The sequence below is a fragment of the Lathyrus oleraceus genome, chromosome 5 (assembly GCF_024323335.1).
Source record: "Lathyrus oleraceus cultivar Zhongwan6 chromosome 5, CAAS_Psat_ZW6_1.0, whole genome shotgun sequence".
NCBI lineage: Eukaryota > Viridiplantae > Streptophyta > Magnoliopsida > Fabales > Fabaceae > Lathyrus > Lathyrus oleraceus.
The window spans coordinates 195,552,074-195,576,738 of NC_066583.1; the positions used below are offsets into that span (position 1 = coordinate 195,552,074).

General features: G+C 37.2%; 1 protein-coding gene across 1 annotated transcript; it reads right to left on the reverse strand.

The window, feature by feature from the left end:
* Positions 1-5,044: 5,044 nt before the first annotated feature.
* Positions 5,045-6,004, reverse strand: LOC127082746 (probable calcium-binding protein CML44). Its single transcript, XM_051022978.1, has one exon. It carries the CDS (start codon positions 5,730-5,732, stop codon positions 5,262-5,264), a length of 471 nt encoding a protein of 156 aa, XP_050878935.1. The 5' UTR covers positions 5,733-6,004; the 3' UTR covers positions 5,045-5,261.
* Positions 6,005-24,665: the final 18,661 nt, after the last annotated feature.

Genomic DNA, 24,665 nt, shown 5'->3' on the forward strand with positions numbered 1-24,665 from the left:
TGCAAAATCAATTAATAAAAAATAAAATAAAGAACAAAAATCTAAAATAAAAAGAGAAATAAAAATAAATAAAAAGAAATGAAAATAAAATAAAAAAGGGAGGGGGTGAATAGAGATAGGGAGGTCTGGAAAGTGAAAATATCAGACCCAGAAGCACTAAGGCCCAAACCAAATGGGAGGTTTGGTTGCAACCACTGATGGTCCCTTAATGGAGCAGATTCATTGGATCTAATCCAAGGGCCCAAGCGTGCTGGTTACAAGACTCCTCAGAACCATCAGATTAGCTTACTTAAATAAGTATGTGCATTGAATGGTCCTGATCATAGGAAAACACGTGATCATGGTCAAACGCATCCCACACAGTGCAATCAACCAACTCAAATCACATAACCAATTAAAAATAAACAAGTGGACACATATGACTGGATAATTTAAATAAAAATCAAAACGGAGGGAAGCACGTGCGAAACACCATCGTCTTCAACCTCTAGCACCTTGAATATAAACCTCTATAACTCAGGGTTTTAGGTGAAATCAACCATGGTTTTCACCTCCCATATAATCCTCGGTGCATGTTCCACACTCAGGAGCCATTAATTGCCTCTGAGTGTGGAGAATTTTATCATAAATTAGACGAACTTCAAGACCTAAAAAAAAATAAAAATTCCAAAGGTGCAGTAATTGAAGCTTAAATTGTAAGGGGAAATGATCAGCACATTGCTACGAGTAGTGTGGTAACTTGTTTGAAGTGAATTAATCGTGTTTTCTACCTTGCTGGGAAAGTGAAAATCTGCATATTCGGGTGGATTTGGAGAGCTCGGGAGAGGTGGTTTCATCTACGTCTCTCGATCCACTTATCTTCAGTGATGATCAATGAAGGTGTTAAGATGCTTGGAGTAAAATGAAAATGCCTTAATTTCTCTGACTGTATGTTCTGTCTCGAATAAGGTGAGTAGTGATTCTGGCAGCGTTTCAATGGCCTGGAAGCTTGGAAAATGAGGGAGAACTACCCTCTATTTATAGGGAACATGATGGAGAATGATTTGTGATGAATGGAGGTGAAACTCGTGTGATCCAAATCTGAGCACGTGTGTGAATTGGCTCGGATTGATGAGTTATCCAAGTGACCAAATCCATTCTAAATTGCATGAAAATCATTGGGAAATGATGTGGCAGTCATTTTGATTCTATAAGGTTTCTTAATTTTGTCATATTGTTCCATTTGTACATGTATTCGCGTATGTGTATTTTTCTTGGTATTTGCTGCACATGGAGCACGTTTTCCTCACGATTTCATGCCTGAAATTCATTGTTTCACATTGCTCTCATCACCTGATGTTGCATTGGATCAAACATGGTTGAAGTTGGTGGCTTGGCTTGGCATTTTGAAGCTTTCCTGTGGCTTGTTTCATGGTGATGATAATGAACATGTTACTACACTCTTTTAGACTTCCACCATGCTCGCTTTCATGTAACACACTCTTAGCTTGTAAACTTGCAATGGAACGTTGATTGCTTGATGCCACCATGTTCATGTTCTTTTGAATGATGCTAACATGCTTGATGTAAGCTTGTACCATGCTTAATCTTTGCTTGTATTTGAATCATAATGGTAAATTTGAATCATGCTAGATTGAACCTTGAACCATGAATAAATTTGAATTAAATGGTATTGCTTGATGAACTTGATTAAGATGAAACCAATCCGTAGTGTATAATAATCACTTTGGATCCCAACATATGACCTTGTAAATGAATGGAAGTTGTTTTGATAAGAATGATACTTAAAAATTGGATTTAATTAAAGAATCAAAGTAGAACACACTGAAATCCTTTTGCACAACATTTGGATTCTCACCAAAACCAAGTTACAATGGATGAAATATGGCTAATATATTTTGACTTCATGTTAACCAATCTTGAATCTATCTTGAAATGAGGTATTTGACCATGAATGGATGTCCTTGCCCATTTCTTTCCCTTTTAGTATGATGAACACTTTGATATCCTCTTGGCCCTTCTTGTGACCAAAGCAAACCTTGTATGACAATGCCATGGTTATACCCCCTCATCCAAGAACCATAGCCTTTAAGTCTTCACCTAAAATTGTTGTGAAACCCACCTACATAAGGGAAAGTAAACAACACACAAGGACACACCCATAAGTGATCTTGGAAAAAATTCCCTAGGAACACAATCATAGAAATCCTCATTTTCCTCTTCTTATACTTGAACCACTAGAACCATGCTTGAGGACCAATGCAAACGAGAAATGCATAGTAAATGAATGATATGAATGCTAGGGTAAAAATGAGGGTGTGACAACTATTGGCACATAAACCATTGAAGAAGCAACAAGTACTTATAACTCAAACTTAAAACAAAGAATAGTTATGAAACCTTAAATCTTGCTTAATAACTATGACACTTCTATTGAAAACCCTAACCCTGATGAAAATATGATGAACCTAGCCATATTTGGTCCTTATGTCAATGAAGATCCTATGAATTATGAAGATGCTACTAAGGTGGATATCTAGAGAAAGTATACAGATAATGAAATTAGTGCCATAGAAATAAATCAAACTTGAAAGTTGACAATACTTCCAAAAGGAGAAAAAGTAATAAGAGTGAAGTGGATCTACAAAACAAAAGTGAATTAAAGGGAGGAAATTGAAAAACACAAGGAAATACTAGTGGTTAAGGGCTATACTCAAAGATATGGATTTGATTACAAAGAAATCTTTGCGCTTGTGGCGAGGTGGGACACCATAAGAAGTGTTCTTGCAGTGGCATCTATTAAAGGATGGAGTATATACCAACTAGATGTGAAAAATGCTTTTCTCTATGGAGTATTAAATGAAACAGTCTATGTTGAACAACCTTTAGAATATATATAAAGAAGGGAGAATAAAGCAAAGTTTATAGGTTGTATAAGACCCTAATATGGACTTAAGTATACTCCAAGTGCATGGTACAACAAAATAGATATGGACTTTGAAGATAAAATATTTGTCAAGTGTTCTCAAGAGCACACATAGTTTATGAGAGAAGATAATTATGGAAATTATTTATCATCAACCTATATGTGGAGATCTAATCTTCACACAAAAATGGCAGTAACATGTTCAAAGACTTTAAGCAATCCATGTTGAACACCTTTGACACGATTGACTTGGGAAAATTTAGACGTTTTCTAGGAGTTAAAATTGTACAGGACAATGAGGAAATATTCATGTGTGAGCAAAGATATGCCAAGGAGATACTTGATAGGTTTGGTATGAATCAAAGCAATGTTGTGTGTAGTATTATCTTATCAGAAAATTACCTATCAAAACAAGACAAAGAAGATAATATGGATCCTACTTAGTTCAGTAAAATGGTGGGAAGTCTAATGTATTTAACTTCCACTATACCCGATATGATGTATGTAGTGAGCATGATAAGCAAATACACAGAACATCCTGTTGAGCCTTGCCTAATAGCTGCCAAAAGAATTTTGAGGTATCCGAAAGAAACAATTGAGATGGGAATTCAGTACAAGAAAGGTGAGCATTCAGAGTTTGTGCCTTACTCAAATAATGATTATAGAGGAGATGTAGATGATAGGAAAAGTACTTCGGGTTATGTGTTCATGCTAGTGTCTAGTGTAGGGGTGGCAAAATGGGTCGTCCGCCCCGCCCCACCACACCTTAAGCCCGCCAAAAAAAGGTGCGGGCAAGCCCGCCAAGTGAAGTTGGGCTTAAAAATCTAACTCGCCCCGCCAAGGTGGCGAGTTGGCGGGCGACGGACTTACCCGCCTATTTTTTTTTTCTTCATTTTTTTAATAGATTAATATTCTTATTCTTACATTTTAATTGGACTTTTCACTTATTTTTTAGAATATTTTTTTATAAAGTATCTTTTTAACAAATTTTACTTAAAAAAATATTTCATATATTCACTAATAAATATATAAAATAGAATCATTAACAAGTATCACTAAAAAATATTGCATATATTCACTAATAAATATATAAAAACTATATTTTTAGTGTTTGATAACTAGGTTGGCGGGTCAATCCGCCCCTTTTTTGTCGGACTTAAGACGGGGCGAACTTAAAACTGAGCGGGTAGGCAGACATAAAATCCCAACCTAACTCGCCATTTTTTGGCGGGTGCGTGGGTCTGTTCGGCGGACCACGCCCCGTTTTGCCACCCCTAGTCTAGTGTACTATTTTGGTTGCCAAGAAAGCAATTTATTGTGACTTTGTCCACAATTGAAGTTGAATTCATAGTTGCAACTCATTGTGTGTGTCAAGACATATGGTTGTAAGGAATTATAGATAGCTTGGGCCTAAAGCAAAGCAAGTGTTTAATGATTTTTTTGACAATAACTCCGCTATCAAGCTAAGCGAAAAAATCATATCATGCACGGAAGGAGCAAACCTATAGATATAATAATAGTTATATTATTTAGGAACCTAACTAAAGAAGATAAAGTTGAATTGATATTTTGTACCTCACAAAACCAGACCGGCTAATAGATATAATGACAAAGCCTCTAAAATTTGATTTGTTTGAGAAGCTCAAGAAACTACTTAGAATGTTCAAGATTTCTAAGATAGCTGGTTCTAATTTTTTCATGTTTTAATTTGTTTTTGGTTGTAAACCATTTGCTTAGACAACTTGGTTTAAGAAAGGCTTCGTTATTTGTAGAAAATGTGTTAGTTTTGTTAGAGCAGCTGAAAATCAATTAAGCTTAAGTGATTTTAGTTGAAAAGTTTATTGGTGTGTAAGTCATATATATATATATATATATATATATATATATATATATATATATATATATATATATAGTGTCTTTGACATTTAAAATAAAATTAAAAGTTAGAATGCATAATTTCTTATTCTAACACTTGTTCGTCTAATCTTCACAAAAATACATGAAAGAAGAAAAATATAGGGACCATTTTATTTAAAATGCAATATCAGATACAAAAGTATAAATCACATCTTATATAATTGGGGTGGTTCATATTGCAAGTATTTTTGTGATGCAAAATAGCTGAAAATTGTTTGTTGATATTTAATATAAATTCCGTTCACAAAAATTGAATATTGATTAATTTAGCACAAGCAATCTTAGACTTTCATATGCATTGAATATTGATTGATTGTCAAAAACGTACAACATCTATTTAAATATACTTACACAAAGTCAATAAAATTAATTAATATACTAGTAATAAATTCACACCCAAAAAAATAAATTAAAAACATCATGCAGTTGTAAGCAACATCATGTTCTTGAATTCCTGAAAATCAAGCCTACCATCCAAATTGGTGTCATAAAATTGAATCATGCTTCTACAATCTTTTCCACTTTTTTCATCCAAGAATCCAAGTTTCTTCAACACACACTCAAGTTCTTGGCTTGTGATGAATCCATCACCATCCAAATCAAACACTTTAAAAGTCTTCACAAGATCCCTCTCCAACAAGTTATCGTCCTCATCGTCATCATCATTGTTCGGTTTCGAAATAGAGTTGTAAAAGAACAAGAATTCATTGAAGTCTAAGCTCTTCTTTTCTATAAGAGATTCAAGCTCCTCTAAGCTAATTTGAGAATTATTACTATTACAAATTTTCTGCAGCACAAAGTTCATCTCTTCAACGCTCACAAAACCGTCGTTATTTGTATCTAGCTTCTCGAAAATACGATGCAAATCGGTGCTAGATAGAACAGACATATTCACAAAGAATGTGTAATAATGAATGAAAACAATGTAATGAATTAAGGATACAATGCTATGTGCTCGTTACTCTCTACCCTTATATAGGACAGGCTTGCAATGTTGTTGTTAGATACTTTTCTGTCTACGGAAGAAAAAAATGTTGAGTGATTGATGATTTGATACGGACGAGAATGGTCGTACAAACGATGTAATTTGAAGGAAGTTTCGCATTATTTGCTTGAAAGCTTCACTATATTATAAATTCCCAAAATAAAGAAAAATGTTTTTTTTTAGTGTTTTAAAATTAGCACATCGAAACTGAAAGTCGTGTAAGTCATTGTTATAAAATTAATTTGTACGACAAAGATGCTTTTCATTACAAACACTAAAACCTTGTACTTTTCGTGTGGTTTTGATGCAGAAAATAGATTTTTCTTAATATGAGTTTTGTTTCGGGCAGGTCGCAAGGCTCGCGAGCGAAAGGATACCCAATTGTAAAACCTAATATGGAATAGGCGTGAAATAAGAAGGGAATAAGTGAGACTTCAGAGAGACATAGAACATGTGATTTAAGTCACTGACTTATCTTCCACTGTTAGATATGATCGAACGATGATTCGTGCCATGCTTCGGGTTAAACAAAAGTGTTTTTAACCTTCAACCCTATATAATCATGACACATGCCAATTTTAGGTGTGAATTCACTTTCAATCTAAATTCACTTCTATATCACTTCATTAACTACGACATTACAATGGTAACCTTGTAAGTTCACCCCACTCTGTCGCGCCTGAAGTCATTGTCTCCTTACCGAAATAACTTATTTTTCTAGACTTTATTTCTCTTTCCACAACAAAACATTGACGCAGTTTATGGGAATCGACATCTGATTCCCTCGAATTTCCACGAAAAATCATCCTCACTTCGTTGTTACTCATCTTTTGTCAATCCTTTTTCTGCTCGAATTGTCGATTCTGTAAAAGTCATGGCAGCTTCTAGGTTCAGTCGATTAGTCGACTAGCACAACGCCACACTTACAACTGTTGGAGCGGCCGATGTTACCGATCTTGGAAGGGAGTCTTCACTTCCCCCAATGAAAGAGACTGATTTAATCCTATTAACTTTTCTTTCTTCTTTGAAACTTTTGCATTTGGTTCCGCCTACGATCAGCCAATGCACCTTTCAGATCCTTCTGGCCTTCCAATCTTCGCAATAACTGCTTCAAGGCCATACCTCCAATCAACCTCCACCACAACAACAAATCCCTAGACAAGAAATGCTTAAAAGCCTCCAACAACTGCAAGTTAACCTAGGCTTCCAAGTAGAAAACAAACTACTCAACAACATCTACAACTTAGTACAATAGTAGAATTCTCACTTCTTAGCCGAAAGGCTTCTTAAGATCGAAGAAAAATCACAATATGCATCTCCTAAGGATGATTCCCAATGTAAAATGATGTTACAAGGAAAACCTGAGACCGCGTCGCTACCTATCCTTGTAGACATTGCCTCCCCATGTAGAGCTCCTCCAAGATCACCAAGACGTCGCAACGTCATAAACGTGATTCTCTCCATGTGAATATGAGGGAACAAGTGGTAGCCACATGTGTACACTTCTCCAAAAACACGTCATCCCCTCTAGTTACCACCACACTGCCCTCGGAGATAAGGCAGACATGAAGTCGAATTACAAGTTCCTAACTAGAGAAGTAGTCCGCTCTCCAAGCGCATCATCAATATCCAGATCTAGAAATCTCTCTAAAACCCCCTAAAATTGGACAGTCATAATGGAACTGGAAACCCAAACGAGCACATCCAACACATGGACACCTTTCTTGACTACCACCATGCCCAGGGTGCAGTAAAATGTAAAATCTTCGTTCTGACTCTAAAAAGAGTCGTCATGACATGGTTCAACACCCTTCCTCACGGCTATATAAATTATGGGAAAGAGTTGTGATTCTTTCACCATCTAGTACACTACCCGTAAGCACCAACCCAACAAGATAGCCATTCTCGGTATGATCCACCCAAAAAAAAGAAATGATGTGTAAGTATATAGCTTGGTTCACCAAAGTAGCTGTAGAGGTGGGCGAAAATAATAATGGACTATAAAGTGTTAGATGTTCAAAAAGGAACTAGGGGAAGAATATATGTTATGTGAAAATTTAATTATAAAAGATGTTGAGAGCTTGAGAGATACCTCTTGACTATGAACCAGCTCTATGTAAATTATGAAGAAGAACTTTTGGCTGAAGAAGTAGATAAATGACGATGACCATGTAATATCAAAAACAACTAGCCAACAGAAAGAAACCTCAATTGGCGATGTGACGAAGGAGAGCGGGGGCCACAAACTCGATTATCATCTTACACCCTATTTAACATGTTAAGGTAGAAGATTATGTAGGAGTATGAAAACACCAACTCCAAAGAAGCAAACATGAAGAATCCCTACTTAGTAAAAGAATTGGCCATGATTGATAGAACAAGGTTTTGTCGTTTCCACAAAAGTCACAACCGTAATACAGATGAATGCGTGCATTTTAAAGATGCCATTAAGGAGTTGATCAAGATATGCATACTAGTCTAGTAGACTCATGAAGACGATTGATGCGCTGTCGCACACGAGTCAAAAACGAGTTTCAAAACGTAGTAAACAGAAGCGACACTTGAGTCGTATCGCAAGGATTCTTGATTATTTTGACCAACCAATTTAAATAGAGGGATTTAAGGTTTTTGATTAAGCTACTGATTAAAAGATATTGATTACGAATAAAATAAACAAACTAATATACTATTTCAATTTCCTAACTTATCGTCGATTATTATAAATCCAAAACCCTAAGCGGATTCTATTTCCTTTTCGATTACAACATCAATCACAAGCGCAACTGAAACTATATGATTTACCTTCCTATTTTTCGAATTAAGCATACAATTAGAGATAATGTGGAATAACCAAAAAGCCACGTTATTGCAATTACGGTAAGGAACATACATCAACCAGAATAAATCAATTATATTCTATAAGAAATCGAATTAAGCAAATGAAATTCATATATAGAAATTAAAAAGTAAGTGAAATTACATTGGAAATTATAATAACCTCAAAGTTGTGGAATCCGAATATAGCAGATCAACCTTTGGAAATTAGCTCTCCATAGGAATTGTAGTCGTCTAATTTTATTTCGTGAAAACTGAATACCCTAGCAGTAGCACTGCATTTTAGTTTAAATATTACAAGAGAAATCGGACATTAATAGCAACCGACCTGAAAAAGATAAAATTCGGCCCAAAACTAATTAATTTATAAAGATAAAAACAAATTATTCGACTCTTCTTCACTCCGATTTAACTTCTGAATACAACACGAAACTTGTATCTTATCCTCTTCTCTTTCCAACGTATATTAGAATGCATCAAATGGAATCACATGGCTCAAAGTTATGACTCGTACAACGGAACGATATCAAATTACTATTTTTTCAGAAAATAAGTAACAAAATTAAAATAAATGAAGAAATAAACTAAACTTAGGAAACACACTAAAAATAGTAAAAATTGTTGGTGTAAGCCCTAGAGGCCAATACTTTTGGTACTTGTATCGAATTATTTATTAATAATAAAAGGCATTTTCTTTATTATGGTTGATTAATAAAGTCCCTGGAATAGATAGTCCGTTTAATGTATTAAGTGTGACTTAATCATGAGAACACATCAAACATAAGGACATTATTCTTAAAGTATCTGTAGTCGAGCTTTAATGTGAAGTGGGATAACATTAAAGCATTAAGACTATTATGATTGTAGACTGATGATCACATCTCATGGATCATGGATAAAGAGTTATCAAGTCTTAAACATAGGTATGAATATTAGGAGTAATATTTATACCGGATTGACCCGCTATGAGAATACTATATAGAAAGTTATGCAAAGTGTCATAAGTTATTCTCATGGTGATAATAGTGTATACCACTCTTCGACCTGAAACCACTATGGATCCTAGATGTAGAGTCGAGTGCTTTATTGCTGATCCAACGTTGTCCGTAACTGGATAATCATAAAGACAGTTGATGGGTACTCCACGAAGCATGATGAGGGACATGAGTGTCCTAGATGGAATTTGCCAATCCTGCGTAACAGGATAAATGTCTATGGGCCCAATATTGAAATGGACAAGGGTGACACGGTCTATACCTTGTGTTCAATATAGACATAAGGGCAAAGGGGTAATTATACACATAATTATTATCACAGGAGGTTTTGTCAGATCACATGACATTTTCGTGACTTGGGTAGCAGTGATGTGTTGCTAGATACCGCTCACTGTTTATTATGTTAAATGCGTGATTTAATATAATTGCCAACGTTGCGAAAACCTATAGGGTCACACACAAAGGACGGATTGATGAGAAATAGAGTAACTAAGGAACACCGTAAGGTACGGTGCACTTAAGTGGAAACGAAATATGGTAAGGTACCAAATACTCAAGTGATTTTGGCATATTATGAGATCTGGGCAAAATACACTTAAGTGGGCTTTTTAGCTTGAAGCCCACACAAGTGGTTCTATAAATAGAACCCCTTGGGTAGAAGCATTGTCACTCAACTCCACTCAGACTGAAATTCAAGTAGAGACTTGGAATTTTGTTTCCCTCTTTCTCTCACTCAAAGCCTTCATTCATAACAGCTAGCACTGCGATCGAAGGAATCCGTTCGTGTGGACTGAGTAGAGACGTTGTCATCGTTCAACGTTCGTGATCGCCCCGTGGATCTGTATCAAAGGTTTTGATCATTATCAAAGATCTGCACCAAAGGTTTGAATCGCCACAAGAGGTAACGATTCTATCACTGATCATGCCCATTCGTAAGGATCACTAAATGGAGAAATTTTTAAATTCCGCTGCGCCTTGGATGGCTATTCTCCTTCAAAAATAACATAAGAGACTCTAGAATCATCGTGGCGTAATAGTGAAAGAATGTGCATCAAAATGCACTAATCAAATTCTCCCGCACTTAAACTGTTAGACTATGGCACGGATCTAGAAGGAGGGGGGGGGGGGGGGGGGGGGGGGTTGAATAGATCCCAATTAAAATTTGAGTCGGCGCTACCAATTAAAAATTGGTTTTGAAAATTTGTTTTAAGTGCGGAAGCGGCCGAGGAAAATATAGTCTAAAACGAACCGTTATTGGAAAACCGGATATGCGTCAAGCCTATGGATTAGTGATAATGTAAAATACGAATCACTACACTCGTCACACAATCAAAGATTTGTTTCACTATATAGGATTCCTAGTTCCAATGACTCAAAGAGCAAACAAACTAGATACACAACTAAGATAATTTTGGTTTAGGCAAATTATCAAACACTTGGTGTGTAAAAACACTCCAAGTGATATTTATGTTGAGTAAGTGATTCCAATTAATCTAGCACAATATCCTATTGTACTTTGGATTCAAAAATAGAGTTTTAACTTCTTACTCAATTAATATCAAGATTTGATAAAAGTGCTTATACAAAAATCACTTAATTTTTAAGCTAAAAACAAATATGCAGAAAATTAGAGAAGGCAAAGATTTGATGAGGCAGTTCCCCCGTCGTCCTCGCTTCGGGCTACGTCTGCCCTCAATTCTAAAACTAGAATTGAGATGATTTAATAGATATCACCTGTTGAGTATAACCGTTTATACAAGGATTGCAAAGCAAATATACAACAGAATTCTCTAGACGTTGAATGTTGCTTTCACTCCTTGTTCCTTGATTCAAGGTGAATCAAGTCCTTCGATTGTTGTTGATAGACCTCCGATTCCAGCCCCTTTGTTGAATAACCCTCAGTTCTTCAAACCCTCGGCCCGACTGATCTCAACTACAACAAATCGAACCCGAAATCTTCCCTTCAATATCACTGAATCCGCTACTAGATTGATGAAGACTTCCTCTTCTCAATCACCTTCGCTCAGCTGAAAATTGATGAAGAATTAGTCCAAAAACCCCCAAACACAAACCAGTCTTGGAGGACAAAACCCCAACGGTTTTATTCAAGAAAAAACCTGTCACAAGCTTTAACCCGAACCGGATTCCCCAATCTCGGCTTCGAACGTTATCACCTTTAACCAATCACAAAGCACTTCAAAAATGGTTGTGTGTAGTTGATGTGTTGTGAGATGTTGAAGATGAAGATGATGAATCTTGGACACCTATTTCACTTTTTCTTGTTTCTTTGAACACTTGAATCAATTTGACATATGTTAGTTGATACAAGTAACTAAACTTCTATATATAGTAACCAACCAACCAACCAAACTTAACAGCTTTTCAAAAAGAGTGGGAAGTAATCAAAAACAGAATTTGCGCACGAGCGGTCAACCATAGCAGGTCTATGCGTCGATGCATGGCCTGCAGTTTTGGACAGACTGAAGAATGCATCAGTATGCGTCGACCATAGGTCGGCGTGCGTTGACCCGTGGGAAAGTGAAAGCTTCATGCGTCGACCCTGTGGTCGACTCAAGTCTTCCATGCGCTGACCCGTGACCAACTGCACTATGTTATGCGCCGACCTGTGGTCGACTCAAGCCTCCATGCGCTGACCCGTGACCAACTGCACTATGTTATGCGCTGACCCGTGGTTCATGCGCTGAACCTTGCGGTCGACTCAAACCCTGCAAATCTGCAAAAATTCATATTTTTGTGGTTTTCATGCATTTTGTCATGACCACATTTTATCCACATATGTTGTATGAAATATAGCAGTTTAGATGAGCATAGAAAAGAATATGATAGGTGATATGTTGCATTTGTTTTGTAGAGGTGGAATCGACAATGCCGATTCATCCATGGTGGTCATTTGTCATCATCGAAACCTATGATCGTATGTTGTATGACAATTTGCCCTTACATACTCCCCCTTTTTGATGATGACAACCTGTGTAAAACCAAAGAGAAAAACAACATGCAATATTTACACACATTATGCACACTCCCCCTTTCTTTTGTAATCTAAGGTTATCTGCAAAACCAACTGTTAATTGTTGTGAATATTTTGGCTTGGCTTTGGTACATGCTCTTCTCCCTCTTTGACAACATCAAAAAGAGAAAAGGAACGATTATTCAACGTAACAGAATGTTCAACAGGAGATAGGGAATCATATAACAATATCACACCAAATATTATTACTGAACAAATTAGAAGGAAGATAACATTAAACTGGATTTGCACAAACGAGCACAACAGAAAATTAATTCAGTCAAACAACAAAAAATGACAGATGCATATGCAGTTTTATGTCCTAATGGTCTCGTCCTCGGTGGTAACAAATATTCGGGTTTCTGTAGGGGTCTTCCAGAGACGATATTTGGTCAGCAACACCACCTAGATACTTGAGACCCACGTCGACCGACCGCTCCTGGCGTTCAAATGTTTCGGTAAATGCTGCATACCGTTCATTCATGCTTGTAGAGAGGTTATCGAGTCTCTCATTTTGTGCTTGAAGTTGGCTGCTAATATGAGCATAGCGCTCATCCTGAGTTTGCATGAAGGATTGTTGAGTCAGCTGCATATTTCGCATCATATCCAAGAGTTCAGAAGAGTTTGCGTGCTGCGGAGGAGACGGAGGAGATTCTTCATCACCATATTGATACGGCTGATAGAATTGGCGTTGTGTTGACCAACCCGTATGTTGCCATTCACCCCATTCACCCTGGTTGGGGGCATCTTCTGCAGTTGAATAGGTGTTCTGAACCTAAGCTGAGTTTGTGTAGTCGTGAGTGTCAACTTGTGGAGGACTATCATCTCCACCATGCTGCTCAAATGCTTGTCCTGCTCCCTCTTCTTCATTTTCCTCTTGGTCTTCTTCTTCACTTTCATCACTTTCATCATCTTCTTCAACAGTCGTAGGAACATACCCTCTGCGAACAAATTTGTATATTCTCCGCTCATCACACCAAAAATATCCCATCATAGACAAAGTTTTTGGGCTGAATTCTTTCTCTGAGGAAATGGAAGTATACGGAAAGGACGGATAATCCACGTCGGCTGCAGTAAGAACCTCTTGAATAAAAGATCTGTAGGCAAGAGTCGTTCCTCGTCCGGAGTCTCGTAAACCGAACATTCTACTAGCAATGTAGTAGGGCCAGTTTATTTTGCGCTGATTCTTCAGAATGTATATGAGATGAACCTCAGCTTGTTCAACTCGGGAAAGACCACCATTCTTAGGCCGCAGGATGCGTAACACAATCCACTGGAGAATGCGCTCACCTGTCTTCAGCTTACCGGCAGTGACAGTTCGTGGGAACGCGTCACTGTTCACAATGTTGTCTGGGTATGGTCATTTCAGCATAGCGTTCAAAGTGCTTTTAAACTCATAACCTTCTATTTGGTGAGAGTCAGTTACCTCGGCAAAAGGATTTTCATCAGCACCCAATGTCATATCAAAATATTTGTTCCAAACATTTGACTTAAACGATACCTTCCTTGTGTCGATCCTGGAGTGAAACTTTTGCCCACGAAATTTGTCATGAAGGCAGGCGTAGAACACGCGGACCAGGTCTTCGCTATATTTGGCATTGCATTCCAGGAATTTGACAATGCCGTGATAATGTAGCAGAGACATGATTTCTACGAGATGCATGCGTTCTGCGGTGAGTTTGTAGAAGGCATGTTGCCTCACAACTCCTCTTTTACCAATATCTTTGTTGAAGGAGTCGACAAGAGCCGGTGGAACTAATGATACAACAGTAATGGGTAAAGAGGCAGAGGATAATTCCCGTGATCTCTTACCGGTAGGTCTGCGGGATGAGGAAGCCATTGATAATGATTTTGAAGCTTTGTGTGAGGGTAGAGAGTGAAGCTTGGTGAAGGTTTTTGAGAATGATTTGCAATAAGGAGGTTTGCCCTTTTTATAGATGAGGATTTAGGGTTTTGGGAAGAGGAGAGGCCAAGAGACAATAGGCACTAGGTAGATGCAACTCACAATGTAGTGGGAAGTTTGAAATGTAAATGCACACTTAATGAGAATTTGAATGTGAATGCATGGGAAGTTTGAAAGATTTCTGCAGAGAAAAACTGAGTTTTCGTGCGATGCGTCGACCATACCCTCTATAAGCGTCGATGCATACTGTTTGAATTTTTTAAAAAAAGAAAATTTTGAAGTGTGCGTCGACCATTCCCCTGTTATGGTTGACTCATACAGGCAAAATTTGCAATTTTCACTATTATGCACATACACTCACATGTTTAATGCATAAATAGAATGCCACACAACATTTAAACATCCAGACAGATATGGCATAAGAAAAGATACATATATATGTATAATATTATCATGTAATACCACTATTTAGCCATGAAGTTTGGGAGAGAGAGAGAGAAGGGTAAAGGAACAATATCACCTCGATGCCGGAGTAACTCGATGAACTATATAATTGTGCTTGCAACAACATTAACTTGTTAGAAGTACAAGATTATAGTGTTAAATGAAATAAGATAAAGCAAGCAATTTATAACGCCCGTTCAGAAATGTCGAGAATACCAAGTTCTCGGCGAATATGAAAGAAAGGCTCAGTAGCTAGCGGCTTTGTGAAAATGTCCGCTAGTTGATTTTCAGTATTAACATGTTCAAATACAGCATCACCTTTCATTACATGATCCCGAAGAAAGTGGTGTCGAATTTCGATATGTTTGGTGCGAGAATGCAACACAGGATTTTTGGTAAGATTAATGGCACTTGTATTGTCACAGAAAATGGGAATCCATTCGAGTTTGAGGTTAAAATCCAATAGTTGTTGCTTAATCCATAAGATTTGAGCACAACAACTACGGGCGGTAACGTATTCCGCTTCGGCGGTTGACAAGGCAACTGAAACTTGTTTCTTGCTATGCCAACTGACCAAGGAATTTGAAAATAAGTGACAAGTGCCACTAGTGCTTTTCCTATCCGATTTGCAACCGGCAAAATCGGAATCGGAGAAACCTACCAATGAGCAATCATTACCTTTAGAATACCATAGTCCATACTTCGGAGTACCGGATAGGTATCGAAGTATTCGTTTGACAGCTTTTAGATGGGATTCCTTGGGACATGATTGATATCTTGCGCACATACACACGCTAAACATAATGTCGGGACGAGAAGCAGTAAGATAGAGAAGTGATCCAATCATACCTCTATACCGGTTTTACCTCTACGTTCTTACTGTTTTCATCTTTATTCAAGTTTGTACATGTTGGCATGGGGGTGTCAATGGCCTTGGCTTTTGCCATGTCAAATCTCTTGATAAGGTCCAAACAGTACTTTGCTTGACTCACGAATATTCCTTCTTTGAGTTGTTTAATTTGCAGACCGAGAAAGTACGTGAGCTCCCTCATCATACTCATCTCGAATTCACCCTGCATAAGATCCGAAAACTCTCTCACGAGATTCATGTTAGTAGACCCAAATATAATATCGTCTACATAAATTTGTACTAATATCAAGTGCTTTCCTTGACGTTTAATGAAGAGAGTTGTGTCAACCTTTCCTCTTGAGTAACCTTGATCAAGTAAAAATTTACTTAGTCGCTCATACCAAGCTCTAGGAGCTTGTTTGAGACCGTATAAAGCCCTTTTTAGTTTATAAACATGATCAGGATACTCATGAGATTCAAAACCCGGAGGTTGTGCGACGTAGACCTCTTCATTTATGTGACCGTTAAAGAACGCACTCTTATCATCCATTTGGAATAGTTTAAAGTCTTTCGCACAAGCGAAGGCAAGGAGAAGACGTATAGCCTCGAGTCGGGCAACCGGCGCATAAGTTTCCTCATAGTCGATGCCTTCCTCTTGGTTATACCCTTGCGCGACTAAACGCGCCTTGTTACGGGTTATTACCCCGTTTTCGTCCAACTTGTTCCTAAACACCCATCGGGTGCCGATTACTCGATGATCTCGCGGAGGAGGGACAAGGTCCCAAACCTCATTTCTAGTGAACTGATTTAGTTCCTCCTGCATTGACAAAAACCAGTGTTCAACGAGTAGGGCTTCTTTAGGGTTTTTAGGTTCCATTTGTGAAACGAAAGCGAAGTGATAACAGAAATTACTTAGCTTCGATCGAGTTGTAACACCCTTTGAGATATATCCGAGAATGTTATCGATTGGATGGTCTTTGGGAGACTTCCAAGCTTGAGGGAGATCATCGTTTGAAGGCGGATAAGCTACCTCGGTTTCCTCATGGTGTACATCTTTATCCTCCTCAACTTTGACTTTGTCGGGTTGATCAATCCCCGACTCGCCACCCTTGAGTATGTCTTCCGTAGATGTACCTGCACCATGAACAACACTACCCTTTCCGACGTTTCTCGGATAGGATTCATCAAAAGTGACGTGTACAGACTCTTCCACAGCAAGTAATCGTTTATTATATATTCTATATGCTTTACTCGATTGAGAGTATCCGAGGAAGATACCTTCGTCGGCCTTGGAATCGAATTTGCCCAAGTTTTCCTTTCCATTATTTAATACAAAACATTTGCAACTGAAAACATGTAAGTGAGAGACATTTGGCTTTCGCCCTTTTAAAAGCTCATACGGTGTTTTATTTAGAATGGGGCGAATGAGCACCCTATTCAAAACATAACACGCCGTACTAATGGCGTCGGCCCAAAAATATTTCGGTAAACCACTTTCGTTAATCATTATTCTTCCCAATTCTTCCAAAATTCGATTTTTACGCTCCACAACCCCATTTTGTTGAGGAGTACGTGGAGCGGAGAAGTTATGATCGATACCATGGTTACCGCAATATTCTTCAAATAAATGGTTTTCGAACTCACCCCCATGGTCGCTTCTAATTGAAACAATGTTTGTATTTAATTTATTTTGGGAAAGCTTAGCAAACCTTTCAAAGGCGGCGAACGTATCGCTCTTGCTTACTAAAAAGATAGTCCAACAAAATCTAGAAAGTCGTCCACTATTACGAAACCGTAATAATTTCCTCCTAGACTTTTAATCCTAGACGGCCCAAATAAGTCCATATGAAGAAGTTTGAGAGGTCTCGTTGTTGAAACGATATTTTTGGATTTAAATGAGATCCTCGTTTGCTTCCCTTTTTGACAAGCATCACAAAGGTGATCCTTGGTGAACTTTATTTTGGGGAGACCTAAGACTAGATCTTTTGAGACTATTTTGTTTAGTAAGTCAAAGTTAACATGTGCTAAACGCCTATGCCATAACCATGAATCTTCACTCATTGTTACAAGGCATTTGTCACTTGTTAACGATGCTTCGTTCAAGTCTAACATATAGACATTATTCACTCGCAGGCCATTAAACATACTCTTCTTATCATCATTATGTACAATTTTGCAACAGTATTTTGAAAACGATACATTGTATCCTTTGTCACATAATTGACTGATGCTAAGTAGATTGTGTTTAAGACCTTCGACAAGCAATACATCAGAAATAGTAGTGGAGGAAGGGTTACCTACACTACCTTTACCTAGTATTGCTCCACGGTTGTTGTCACCATAGGTTACATATCCTTTCTTCTTAGCTACGAAGTCAATGAAGAGTGATATGTCTCCTGACATGTGCCTTGAGCATCCACTGTCGAGAACCCATCTTCTTTCGGTGGTCTCGAGGCATTGTACCTATGGAAATGCAATTAACACGAGAAGGTACCCAATGGCTTATTGGGTCCTGAATGGTGAGTAACGAAATGGTTGCATTTAGGCAGCCATTGATAAATGCCTTTAGGAATTAAGAATCTCCTAAATCTGCATTTAGCAATGGAGTGGCCTTTCTTGCAACAATAAAGACAAGAGAAATTAACATTTTGATTACCTTTGCTGTCTTCATCCTTTATAACATATTTATATTTTTGATATGGGTTAACCATACTTTTTCGAAAGTTTGATTTATCGATTGCAAAGGTAATCTTGGGCTCAAGAGCCTTGTCAAGTTTGGCCTTTAGGTTTCTTACTTCACCTTGCCAAATATAACAAGTATCACACCCAAAGTTAATCATCCTACTTCTAAGGTCCTCACAACCTGTTTTTGTGCTTTCTACTATAGAAGCTTTGAGTGCCTCAAGTTTCCTTGCGGATTCTCGAATTTTTTGTTCCAAATGGGTAAAAATTTGGTTATTTGAGGCAAACCTTTTAAAGGCCTCTTTAGCTTCACAGTGTAAAGTATCAAAAGCAGTAGGACAATGGGATACACGATAATATTCATCTACACCTAATGAGGAGATTAGGATATTTTTTGGCTTTCCAATCATAATTGTATTTCTTTTCATCATCATCGGTCCATTGTGCTTCGGGCTTAGGCACTAATTCATTATTCTCATTGGTCATGGTTATTTCAATTGGACCATTGAGAATAACGTTCCATATTTTTCTATCTATGGAATTTATGTGCAACCGCATACAGTCTTTCCAATAACTATAATTTTCACCATTGAAAACGGGAGCTCTATTATAAGCCCCTTTGGGTTCGTTAGCCATTTTCTATCAAAGTTATATTTTGAAGCACGGAGTGAACCAGAGCACCTGATACCACTTGTTAGACTATGGCACGGATCTAGAAGGGGGGGGGGGGGGTTAAATAGATCCCAATTAAAATTTGAGTCGGCGCTACCAATTAAAAATTGGTTTTGAAATTTTTTTTAAGTGCGGAAGCGGCCGAGGAAAATATAGTCTAAAACGAACCGTTATTGGAAAACCGGATATGCGTCAAGCCTATGGATTAGTGATAATGTAAAATACGAATCACTACACTCGTCACACAATCAAAGATTTGTTTCACTAGCTAGGATTCCTAGTTCCAATGATTCAAAGAGCAAACAAACTAGATACACAACTAAGATAATTTTGGTTTAGGCAAATTATCAAACACTTGGTGTGTAAAAACACTCCAAGTGATATTTATGTTGAGTAAGTGATTCCAATTAATCTAGCACAATATCCTATTGTACTTTGGATTCAAAAATAGAGTTTTAACTTCTTACTCAATTAATATCAAGATTTGATAAGAGTGCTTATACAAAAATCACTTAATTTTTAAGCTAAAAACAAATATGCAGAAAATTAGAGAAGGCAAAGATTTGATGAGGCAGTTCCCCCGTCGTCCTCGCTTCGGGGTACGTCTGCCCTCAATTCTAAAACTAGAATTAAGATGATTTAATAGATATCACCTGTTGAGTATAACCGTTTATACAAGGATTGCAAAGCAAATATACAACAGAATTCTCAAGACGTTGAATGTTGCTTTCACTCCTTGTTCCTTGATTCAAGGTGAATCAAGTCCTTCGATTGTTGTTGATAGACCTCCGATTCCAGCCCCTTTGTTGAATAACCCTCAGTTCTTCAAACCCTCAGCCCGGCTGATCTCAACTACAACAAATCGAACCTGAAATCTTCCCTTCAATATCACTGAATCCGCTACTAGATTGATGAAGACTTCCTCTTCTCAATCACCTTCGCTCAGCTGAAAATTGATGAAGAATTAGTCCAAAAACCCCCAAACACAAACCAGTCTTGGAGGACAAAACCCCAACGGTTTTATTCAAGAAAAAACCTGTCACAAGCTTCAACCCGAACCGGATTCCCCAATCTCGGCTTCGAACGTTATCACCTTTAACCAATCACAAAGCACTTCAAAAATGGTTGTGTGTAGTTGATGTGTTGTGAGATGTTGAAGATGAAGATGATGAATCTTGGACACCTATTTCACTTTTTCTTGTTTCTTTGAACACTTGAATCAATTTGACAAATGTTAGTTGATACAAGTAACTAAACTTCTATATATAGTAACCAACCTACCAACCAAACTTAACAGCTTTTCAAACAGAGTGGGAAGTAATCAAAAACAGAACTTGCGCACGAGCAGTCGACCATAGCAGGTCTATGCGTCGATGCATGGCCTGCAGTTTTGGACAGACTGAAGAATGCATCAGTATGCGTCGACCATAGGTCGGCGTACGCTGACCCGTGGGAAAGTGAAAGCTTCATGCGTCGACCCTGTGGTCGACTCAAGTCTTTCATGCGCTGACCCGTGACCAACTGCACTATGTTATGCGCCGACCTGTGGTCGACTCAAGCCTCCATGCGCTGATCTGTGACCAACTGCACTATGTTATGCGCTGACCCTTGTGGTCGACTCAAACCCTGCAAATCTGCGAAAATTCATATTTTTGTGGTTTTCATGCATTTTGTCATGACCATATTTTATCCACATATGTTGTATGAAATATAGCAGTTTAGATGAGCATAGAAAAGGATATGATAGGTGATATGTTGCATTTGTTTTGTAGAGGTGGAATCGACAATGCCGATTCATCCATGGTGGTCATTTGTCATCATCGAAACCTATGATCGTATGTTGTATGATAATTTGCCCTTACATAAACTTTGTATTCCGAGCAAAATTCTAAAGTCAAAATTCCAAACAAATTAAAAATAATAAAAAGAAGAAAAAAACAGAGAATGCAATTTCAAGGACTTTCGGGATCACAAAGGAGTAAGTAAATTTTGTATTCTAAACTTCAGGTAATATGGTGTTAGTGAGTAACTTTTTGTGCCAGTCAAAGTAAATAAGAAAACAGTTTACTAAAGAGTACATCATAAGTAGCAAGATTCTCACAGGGTAAAATCATCTCAACTCTCAAGTGTTTAGGTTAATTGTTTGCATACAAAGCACGTCATGAAAATTAGCACTACCATAAGCTTGAAAAGACTCTAATATCCACACTTAAAATACATCCACACAAAGATCGAAAGTGTTTTATTCAGGTTGTAACATGGTTAAGGTAAGGGTAAGATAAATCCTAAGGGGAATTAGGATAATATTTAAAGGGGAAAAAGAAAATTGAAAGAAATTGTGGAAGATGAACTAAAATTTCATTCACTTTCAAACAACAATTTTGCAACCATTTCTCTTTTCCTTTCTTCTTTATGTTCTTTTTTTTTCATAAGGAATATGTATGACAGTAATATGAATTGTCATCATTCTTTTCTTTTTCTTTTTTTTTCTTTTGTTCTTTAATTTTTTTTTTGTCAACTTTAGAATTATCACAACTATATTAGTTCAACCCCACGCAACTTCAAACAAGACTCTTTCAATCCTTTAAATAGGGTGATAACATTGTTTTTCACTTTAATTTTGGAATGAGATATAGGCAAAAAAATGAGATAAATAGGCTCAAAGGAGTTTCAAACAAGGGGTGATATAATTTTAGGGTTGGCTTTTTTGGATAAGTGGCTAAAAATAAAACAAAACAAATTGCCTTTATCATATTAGTGTGCATAAGTAAACAAAAAGTTTTAACAGGAGTCAAATTAAGTTCTAGAGTAACTAACAGACATGAGTGAAATCACACAAGAAAGAAAAAATAGATTTTTGAATATTATTCATCCTAAGGCTCAAAATCTCACAAAGGTTAATGATCTACCATAAATAATGCACAATTGAGAATTGATTCCTACTTATTATACTAAGAAAGCAAAAAAAAACACTCACCTCACACCACAAGTCTTTAGTCAAGAGAACGAAGAATTTACTCACGCTTGCAATCCAAAAATCAAAGAGAAAAAAAGCATGCATTTTTTTTAAGGAAGAAACAAGTAAATGACAAAAACCAAAGGAAAAAAAAGCATGCATTTTTATTTTATTTTAAGGAAGAAACAAGTAAATAACAAGAAACAAGTAAATAAAAATAAGAAAACAGAAAAGTAAATTACTTCTTCCGTCACACTTAAGATACACATTATCCTCAATGAAAGAACATAAGTATAAAATAAGAGAGAGAGAGAGAGAGAGAGAGAGAGAGAGAGAGAGAGAGAGAGAGAGAGAGAGAGAGAGAGAGAGAGAGAGAGAAAGAAGAAGAAGAACACACCCGGGTAGTCAAGGCAGATAGATGATTGCGTAAGTAGGCTTTCCCAAAGAGAGCTCTACTACAATCTCTTATTCCAAAGTGGAAATCTTATGGAGTAGCTTTAGGCAGTGATCATTGACCTTGCAATTTTTTATTAGTGCTTTCGCCTTTTGTTCCAGGATCAAAGAACGATCTTCGATATGTAAAAGTGTCGAATGGGCACATAAAAGTGATCTTATTTTTCACAACATCAAGTATTACAGGATTGAGGGGTTGTCGCACTGCTTTTCTTCCATATTTAAGTGAGATCCTATGCATATGCATGGATGGGCTAATATCATGAGTGTGAACCAAGGTCCATTCAGTTCCCTTCTTATGTTCCTACAATAAAATCCCTTCCTGCTCAAATTCAAGCTTTGATGAATAACTTAAATCTTCGTGATGTAATTCAGGTTGTAAATAATGTGGTTGTCCAATGGATGGTGTGTTTTGGGCAGCCTGGATGTCAAGAGCTTCAACTGCATAAATAGTTTTATCTAAATCTTCATATGCATGAAAAATATCCACCTACAAGGCAGCTTATATCTCAGCATAAACAGAACAAAGATGATTGTCAGTACATGCATCACAAGAATATCATCAAAATCAGACAGTGGTGGAAAATCAGCTAACAACTCAGAATAAGTATCATCAACTAATTCATAAAGCAATTCAATGTGAAAAACAAAGTGCCCTCATATGGGATGTTTCATATCATCAAAAATGTTGAATGATATCACCAAACTCCATCGACATTATTCCTTCATCAATGTTAATTTTTGTTTTTGCAGTTTTGATAAATGGCCTACCTAAAATGATGGATGCACTACTTGATTCATTCTCTCCCTCCATGTCCAGAATGTAGAAATCTGAAGGAAAAATCAAGTCATTAACTTGAACAAGTACATCTTTTATTACTCTAGCAAGGTGGGCATTATTTCTGTTTGCCAACTGAATCGTTAAACTTGTATTCTGCAAAGGACCAAGATCAAGATTGTAGGCATAACATTAATGGAAGCTCCTAAATCTCTAACATGCAATTTTTAAACTTGGTCCCAATGGTACATGGAATAGAGAAGGTTCTTGGATCTTTTCACTTTTGGGGCATAGTCTGAGTGAGAGATGTAGCATTTTGGCCCATTTTAGATTTTTCAGATGAATGCATAGGCTGAATGAAAGCCGAAACGTTTTGTCCCATGTTCACTCTTTCATTTTCCTTTAATATCCTTTTGTGTGTGCACAAGTCTTTCATAAATTTTGCATATTTCAGAACCTGCTTAATGACATTAAGAAGTGGAACGTTCACTGCTACTTTCCTAAACACGTCCAATATTTCCTTGTCCCTCTCTTCCTCATCCATTTTTTTGGTTTTAACTAATATTTGTGGGAAAGTAATTAGTGGAACATACTCTTTCTCAACAACGACTTCATATATGGGCTCAATAGCCTTTTTATTTTTTTGGGGAGCTAGTTCAACATATTCAACACTTTTTCCAGACCTTAAGGAAATTGCACTCACATTAAGGACTTTTAGATTCATTATTGTTTGGGCAGGTAGTTGGTTGAATCCTTGAACCTGCATGACATTCATTGAAGTGGCAAGCTATCTAGGTTGTGTCTGCAAATTCTGAATACTAGAATCCGTTCGTTGCTGAAATTGGAGATTTTATACAACTAGTTGCTTGAGAATGTCCTCTAATTAAGGTCCGGAAGTTGCAAAGGTAGTCACTTGTGGAGTGTTTTTTGGTGGAGGCCTAGGTTGTTGTTGTGTGGGTGGATTCCCATACTAAAGGTTTGGATGGTATCTATACTAGTTATTATTTTGAGGATTCTGAATGTTTGTTGCATATGCTTGAAGCAAATCAATAATTACACCCTCTTGCAATGTAGGACATGTATCTGTTGGGTGTTCATGGGAAGTGAAAATGCCACATAACCTTGTTGTTTGAGTTTTTCCTACTACCAATTGTCTCACCAATAAAGTAAGCTCATCAATTTTGGTCTCTAAAGTTTTATTGGAATAAGAAGCTTGAATCTTATTCACCCCTTTTGTC